Source organism: Nematolebias whitei, chromosome 5, assembly GCF_014905685.2.
Source record: "Nematolebias whitei isolate Nwh7 chromosome 5, NemWhi1, whole genome shotgun sequence".
Lineage (NCBI taxonomy): Eukaryota > Metazoa > Chordata > Actinopteri > Cyprinodontiformes > Rivulidae > Nematolebias > Nematolebias whitei.
Window position 1 is genome coordinate 37,634,672 of NC_056502.1, and position 7,833 is coordinate 37,642,504.

Sequence of the window (7,833 nt, forward strand, 5' to 3'; positions counted from 1 at the left end):
AAAAAAAAAAAAAAAAAAAAAAAAAAAAAAAAAAAAAAAAAAATTAAAAAAAAAATAAAATAAAAGTAGTGATTTTTTTTAATCTTGCATTATAAATTATTTTGAACATTACTGTTGCAGTTCTTTGGAACCAAAGATAATAAACCAGATGACACCTATGCTGTAAAATACATAGCATACTGGCGTTTTGTTGTTGTTACTTTTAGTACCACTAGATTGCATGTGTCAAACTCAAGGCCCGTGGGCCAAATCCAGCCCACCATAACCACTTCTGTGGCTCGCTACACCCTAGAGGGCCACAGAAACAGAACTTCAAGAGAACAGTTGTGTGCGTCAAGATCACTTTATCAGTCAAATCAAATCAGTTTTTATGTTTATAATGCCAAATTACTCAAACATGATTTTTTTTTCAAAGTAGTTCAGAGAAAGTTAAATTTAACCAGTTTGTTAATATGTAGCTTTATCAATACATTCAGCCATGAACAGCTTTTGAGGACATTCATGAGCTTGATGTGGCCCAAAATGAAAATGAGTTTGACCCCTGCACAAGATGATATCTACATATAGGATAATGTGAACAGTTCTGTCATAGTTGCAATGAGTTTGTTAGGTGGTGAATGATCTGACCATCTGACTATTTGCAGTAATCCACATTATTAGCAGAAATAGAGGGCCCCAAACCAAATTTCACTTAGGGCCCCATGGAGGCTCGGGCGGCCCCGCCTGTGTAAGTGTAAAGGGTGGGCTTTTATCTCCCCAGGATTGTAACTCCATTTAGTCACGAGCGGTTTGTGCAGCAGATCCAACATCAACACAAACTTTGTGTTTAAACATCTTAAGTAATCAATGTATTCTTTTAATAAACGTTGCTTTAACAGGTGTTCAGCAGTTACGAGCTGCATCGGTGCCACACTTCGGTGTTGCTTCGTAACAGCACTGAGCCCGAGGCACATGCAGTCCAAGTGCGTTCATGTTTGCTCAGGAAAACATGTCACGTTTGTTGTGCATGCGTGTGCGGCGAGGTGAGACTGATGGTGACAGCAGCGTGCCTGGTGAGAAAGAAAATTTTAACCTCCACTGCTGGTAAAGTCCAGCAGCGTCTTATTAGTTTCTTACAAGTGTCTCACAGGGGGGGGAAGGGAGGGGGCACGTTTCATTAAGTGAGATTAAATCACATCAAACGCCTCAGCAGCCATGTCCTCGAGCCAGAAGTCCTTCTGCCCTCCTTTAAAAATAGACAAATGCATTTCAGGAAGCATTTGCTGTTTGTGTTGGTGGCCTGCTTGACAACCTGTCCAAGTGTTCCAGCTGCGTGACAGCGACGTCGCCGCGTGTGAGAGTTAAAAGGACGCGCGGCGAGACGTTTTGCGACGCTGCCCTTTTCACGATTCCACACCCACCTCGTCTTCACCAGCTCGCGACATGTTCCCGAGCAGCGCTGCTCTGCACCCGTCAGGGCCGAGAACGGGCCAAGATGTTCTGAATACGGCACCGCGGGATCCGCAGTGACAGCCGAGGCAGGGACGGCGGGCCACGTCTCGGTTTCAGAGCAGGAAACGTTAAATCTCTAGTGATCGCTCTTCCACTAGCTGCGTGAGGAACAAGACAAGAAAACAAACGTCCCGCAGAGTGTACGGTTCACAAATCTTTTATTTTGAGACGGTATGTTTCATACTCATTTCAAAACAGTATTTTTATTTCTTTCCATGAAGCACCATATTGTCTTTTATATACAATTACATACACTCCATATCGTTTTTTTTCCTTTCTTACAGTGAGTTGTACACAAATAAAACACTCATTTCCCTCTTTACATTTAACTCAGCATGTATTCCCACCATGCACAGGTTCCTCATTCCTGAAGCTGAGGCACTAAATTGTTCACGTTAAAATAATCCAACTCTTGAAACTTCCTGTTTGTATTGACAAATGTATTAAAAAAAAAAAGTAAACAGCATTTATGACATGAACCTTTAAATTTCTGGTTCTCCTTTTGGGTCTTAATTATTTATTTATATATTGTTTTGGTCATCATTCCTATTCATGTAAAACATGTTCTCGTTATAACAGACCTCAAATACAGTGAAGGCAGACCAGATGTTCTGTGATGCAATAAACGTCCTTCATGGTTGTTTTTACCTTTAACCTCGTCAGAGGGAGAGGGGATACCAAAGACTCTGAGTTAAATTAACTGCTTTCTGACTCAAACACTTGTCTTTGGCAATAATTTTCACTGATAGTCGACATTAATACATTCTAATGTACACAAGAAAAAACATAAACAAAGCTTTTAGGCTGCAAATAACTTCTAAAAGGTGCTATTTTTAACAGTCTCTGTATTTGTCGTGGTCAATTGTTTTAGTACAGCATCATTGTACAAATTGTTTTTAGTCGATGAACCAATAACTGCAATAAGCTGTGGGTTTCTCTGAATTAACAAATACATTTTAAAAGCTTTAAAGACTATTAGTCTCTTCATATACTGTTTAATCTCTCCAGCAGAGAGAAAAACAAACAATTCTTGTTGATTTTAAGATGATTTGCGAGGAGCTAATCTGCTTCTCGTTGCTCCTCAGATGGTTTTTCTACTGATTGACGAGTCACCTGATGCTGACTGAACCCATCCTGACCTGATCAAACTTTAATGTGGCTTAAAGTTCAAGCCTGAAGCAGAACAGGCCTCATGTCAACACTTTAAAATAAATATTTTCACCTAAAATAGTAAAATAAACTTGATTTCAATAATTTAGACTATAAATTATCGATGTTTAACAAAAGGTTGTAATGATCAGGAAAACTTGATTGACGATTGTTCTGTAGATTATGGTCAATAATTTAAAGGTCATTACTACAGAACACCTAATCAGGAATTACTGTGGTGACTCAGCAACTTGAACCTCTTTAGGGTGACGTTTCCATGTTTGTAAAATCAGGTAAAAGTTGAAACATACCCACAGTGATTGTGTGTGGTTTGATTTTAATGCTAAACCAGTAGCAATGATACGGTCAGTGTCAGAATCGATCACTTTCAGATAAAAGCGTTGGCGACACTTTGTTTCCATCCTAGTTCCATCATAACGGGACGAGTCTAAACATGGCAACATTACCAGAGCGCCGAGCCAACCTCGTACAAACACCGAGGATAACGAACGACTGCGACAGGCCGATACACGTAGCACCTTTAAGTGACATTCATCTGTCTTTTAAACATTCACTCCCTGACACACGTGCACACACACAAAACCTGACATCAACAGTTCAGTGCTGAGCTCAAAGCATGCAATAAATCTGCTTGTTTCTCAAGCAAACCTCATCATGCGGTACAGAAATACTGGACCGCTCAGGTTCCAAACACACACTTTTCTCCTTAGTGCTTATTTTAAAGACCTGGAGTTTTAAATTAGGATATGAAAAAAAAAATTCTGGGCAGTAAACTAGAAATTAAGTTAAATATTTTTCTTTTCTTGCATTAAGTCAAAGAAGTAAATGGATATGTATTTCCCTTTCTTGCCTCCTGATAGAGTAAAAGGAGCTATAGTGAAATAGATATGCAGGAAAATACTTGTGATACTTTGAGTGGTTAAATTAGAGCATTTCCTCATAGAAGAGCAGATATGCCTGAGAGCTGAGTACCCTGGACTCCGGGACCGTCTGAACAGTGGTATCACTGACGTACACCCACTGGCTCTGGGAGCTGCTGCCGGCATCTCTTGCACCTACAAAACACACAGATATAAAAAGCATTAGTTTGAAAAGTTCAAACATAAAAACAGCTTTACGACGATCTGTGGGTGACTGGCTTCAGACGTGAATTAAATCCACTGCGTGCACTTATTTAAAGTTCACACACATTTCCACAACAGCCTAAAGAAAACAACGAGCCAAACCCCCAAGATTTTATAAGCTTGTACAACCAAAGTAACAAGTATCGCTCACCTGATAATCGATCAAACTGTTATAATAGAGCTGCTACAAAACATCTCCTTCGTTTAACTAAGTGAGCAGCAAGGCAAAAATTTAATGAATCAGCAAAATCAACACCTAAAAAAACTAGTTTTATGTTTTAGTCAAGTTTCCTCCCACAGACCAAAAGCAGGCATGTTAGGTTAATTTGCAACTCTAAATTGTCTCTACATGTCCCTGTGATGGACAGGAGACCTGTCCAGGGTGTCCCCGCCTCTCGCACAGTGACTGCTGGACATGAGCACCAGTGACCCCCCGCGACCTGAAAAGGAAGAAGCGGGTAAAGATGATGGATGGATAAAGTTTTCATCCCAACCATATGAACCTGGTCTTGGTTGTTAACAGTAGTCCTTATAAAGATAAATTCACATTTTACTTATTTATTTTATTAACCTTCATTTAACCAGGCAATTCCCACTGACATCACAGATCTCCTTTACAGGAAGGTCCGGGCCTGAAGGCCACCTAACATGCATGTTTTAGGACTGTGAGAAGAAACCGGAGGACCTGTAGAAAACCCACGCAAACTACCGATAAATAAATATGCTGGTAATTATGAAGGACTGCTTTAATCAACCGTCAGTCACGTAATGGCAAATATTTGCTGAATCAAACTTATTCAAAAGATGTAAAATTTATTCTTTTTGTCAGGTGTTTCTTCAACTGAAAATCATAATTATAATAATGTTTTAAAGCAGACTGAAGAAAAAAAATTGACAGCCAAAACAATAATTAATTAGCTTTATATCTGATGGTCTAGTCTGTTGTTCCCATAGCAACGAGCTCAAACACTATTCCCTCACTAACTACAGCCTTCAACCGTAACATGTCCAGCTTTATAAAAGCTTGTGAGCAGCAAGGACAGACGCCTTCTTGTGGTTTTCAGCCATCTTTAAATACTAGTCAGTGACTGAACAGTTTCCTTGAGCAGAGAAGAAAAGAAACAAAGTTGCAAAGAACACAAAGACCTCTTTTCAGTTCATGACTATGGTTACATGAAGTGCAGCCTTTTGGTGACAAAATGTTGGCTGTTTTTTATGAACTCACACAGAAGCACATGCACCAACTAAAACAAACAAAAACAACAAGGTCTAAAAAGGTTTGGATGTCTAAAAAGAACCCCAAAAGATTTTCCTGACCTGACAGGTTCTTGTGGCGCCGCTCTGATTTTCTTTGGGGAGCACGGACTTTAACATATGCGGTGTAGTGGCCTCCTCGCATTGAGCCGCTGTGTTCAACAATCCCGTAAAGGCTGTACAGGACGCGCTCACCGGCTGCCAGGTTCTACAAATCAAAGCAAACGGGAATATATAGAAGCAGATTTCTAAAAGTGCCCCCCCGCCAAAAAAAAAGTAAATAAAGTAGTGCTGCAAGACGCTAAACTGTCCACTCAGTAAGTGTAGGAATAACAGCAGATTAAAGCAGTGGAAGGGTTATGGTGATACCTTGCAAGATGCGGAGCAGAAAGGAGCCAGGTCCAGGATGAGAGGAAAGTCAACATGGCGATTCACCTTTCGAAGGTTCATCCCTGCCTTAAAGTGTGCAAACCATCACACACAAAGACATTTAAATAACAGGAAGTCATCCAAACCATCCAGCAGCTCTAACTGAAGCAGGCTCACCTGGTGGAAACGCTTTAGATGCAACGTGATGACAGGAGGAAGCAAAGAAATCAACATCTGCTTCCTGGCACTGGTGTAAATCTTTTCCACCTTCTTATCTGAGCAACCAACACAGAGCATGGACAAGCTGGAGTTTCTGATGACCCTTCAGACGGTGGTGTGTCTGAGTTTGCAGCGGATGTTCCGTCTTACCTGCAGAGCTGCTTTTGCGCAGCTGCTTCTGCCTGCGGTCGGTGCAGCTCTCACACAGCAGCTTGTTGTTGCCCATCAGCAGCTCGATGGAGGTGAACTGGTGCAGACAGGACTGGATGGAGCACTCCTTGGAGCAGGGGGTGTAACTGTGGGACAGAACCTGGAACGCTCCCTGATGGTGCTGATGGTGGAGATTCTCTCTGGTTTGAGTACCCCCCTGCTCATCAGGCGAACAGTGGGTGGAAGTGGAGACGTCGCTGGGCGAGAAGCTGAGGTTGACTTTAGAAACTGCTGTAGCTAGCTGCTCTACAGCGCCACACTGCCTCACGGAACAGGATGATGCAGTGGGAGACGAGGAAGAGGCAGGGGTAGGGGACGGAGTGAGGGTGGATGCTGATGATGGCGTGGACATGTGACCGTGGCTGGAGGTGCGTGGTGAACACTCGCTCTCGGAGGCCTCACTGTCAGCATCATTGCTGCTGTCCTGAGCTCCTGAATCTCTTTCGCTGCCGTCTGACAGGCTGCCAGCCGCCGCCATCTTACACACCGAGACACCACGAGCTGATCCACCAGCTACACCCTCCTCCTCTGGTCGGTCCACACCACAGTCTGCTCCTTTCTCCTCCACAGAGCTGGAAGACCTCCTGTTCAGCTGTTTCTGTAGGAGAGAAGAAGTAACGTAAATACAGCGGAGCCTCCGAGTCTGCACAAGTCTGCATCACCAACTGAACAACAAATGTTACATTTTTTTACCCCGAACATGAATTATTCTTCTTCATACATCAATTTTCCAGCTCCCAGTAATGCGCCTCCCACTACTCCCTGTCGTACTTGACTTAAGGTCCACTCACTTTATGTTTTGCTTCTAATTTGCTTTGTTTGTTTGCACTGTTTTGCTTCAATTTTTATGAACCACATAGCCTGTTTAAATAAATACACTTGTAAATTTGTTTTCGGGGGTTCCTCTGTATCATTTCAAACATTTTACCAGTGAAGTTAATTTGACTTTTATCTATTTAAATTTTCAGTTCTAAGAGGTGGGTTGGAACTTTTTTATTTTAATTTTAAATGTTGTTTTTATGATAAATAAATAAATAAAAGCAAACTTATTACAGAGATCACTGAGGAGACGTTTGACTGGTGCAAACATTATTGGCGAGCTGGTTGTGTCTGAGTCGCTGCTCTTGTGCAGCTCTAATCCAGACTTGTGAGACGTTGTGTTTTCACCTGTCCGTTCAGCTTCCGGGTGTTCTTGCAGACAGACTGCGCTGCAGAAAGAACCTGCTCACTGTGTGCGGTATGAGCGTCCAGCTCACGGGGGGCCTTCCCCAGGCGACCAGGGTTGGATGGTTTAGATATCTGAGGAGGGTGAGGAGAAAACAAAAACTTTACCTGCTAAACTATTTGAACCGAAAACAAAAGTAACATCAACTTCTGAATTAGTTACATGCTTAGTTTTTGTTACACATTTGATAAAAGATGATTCTCTACATTATTCACAAAGATTATATTTGGAAGAGCTCACCCTCTCCTCTATGATGGGTAAAGAGATGTCTATAAAGGCTTCCTTTACTGTGGAGATCTGAAAAAGAAACCACACAAACCAAAATAACAATCTTATATTAATTCTACACTCAACCAGGAATATGGACAGGCTAGATAAAACAAAGTGCTGCGGGTCCGGCAGGATGGTTCGACACGACCCACCGCTCTCCGAGCCGCTCAGTCCCACCAGGAATTCGTTGAGACCTATGCGGTCCATCTGCAGCTCGGTTCATTCCACCAGAACTCAACTCTCCAGCCCCTTTCCCACCTTGGGCTCAGGCTCCGGCCTGTCATGATGGCCGTCTCCATGATCCTCCATCTGTCTGCACGGACGGAATTCTACAGAAAAGTTCGGTTCCGCAGGGAACTTTGAATGTTCTGTGTCTGCTGGACCCGGTTCTGAAGGGCAGTTATCGTCCGTTGCCAGGCTCATTATTATAATCAAGCTGCTAACAGAACCACACTGCTAACAGGACTATGCTGCTAGCAGAACCACAATGCTAACAGGACT

General features: G+C 42.4%; 1 protein-coding gene across 1 annotated transcript in view; it reads right to left on the bottom strand.

Moving 5' to 3' along the window:
• Positions 1 to 3,390: 3,390 nt before the first annotated feature.
• Positions 3,391 to 7,833, bottom strand: part of usp45 (ubiquitin specific peptidase 45) — a 56,452-nt gene continuing 52,009 nt past the window's right edge. The window contains exons 12-18 of the mRNA XM_037677153.1: positions 7,303 to 7,359; positions 7,005 to 7,136; positions 5,778 to 6,435; positions 5,586 to 5,683; positions 5,409 to 5,495; positions 5,103 to 5,247; positions 3,391 to 3,716 (exon numbers count right to left, since the gene is read on the bottom strand). Coding sequence (XP_037533081.1) covers positions 3,586 to 3,716; positions 5,103 to 5,247; positions 5,409 to 5,495; positions 5,586 to 5,683; positions 5,778 to 6,435; positions 7,005 to 7,136; positions 7,303 to 7,359 — 1,308 coding nt within the window. The 3' untranslated portion in view covers positions 3,391 to 3,585. The remainder of the gene's footprint in view (positions 3,717 to 5,102; positions 5,248 to 5,408; positions 5,496 to 5,585; positions 5,684 to 5,777; positions 6,436 to 7,004; positions 7,137 to 7,302; positions 7,360 to 7,833) is intronic.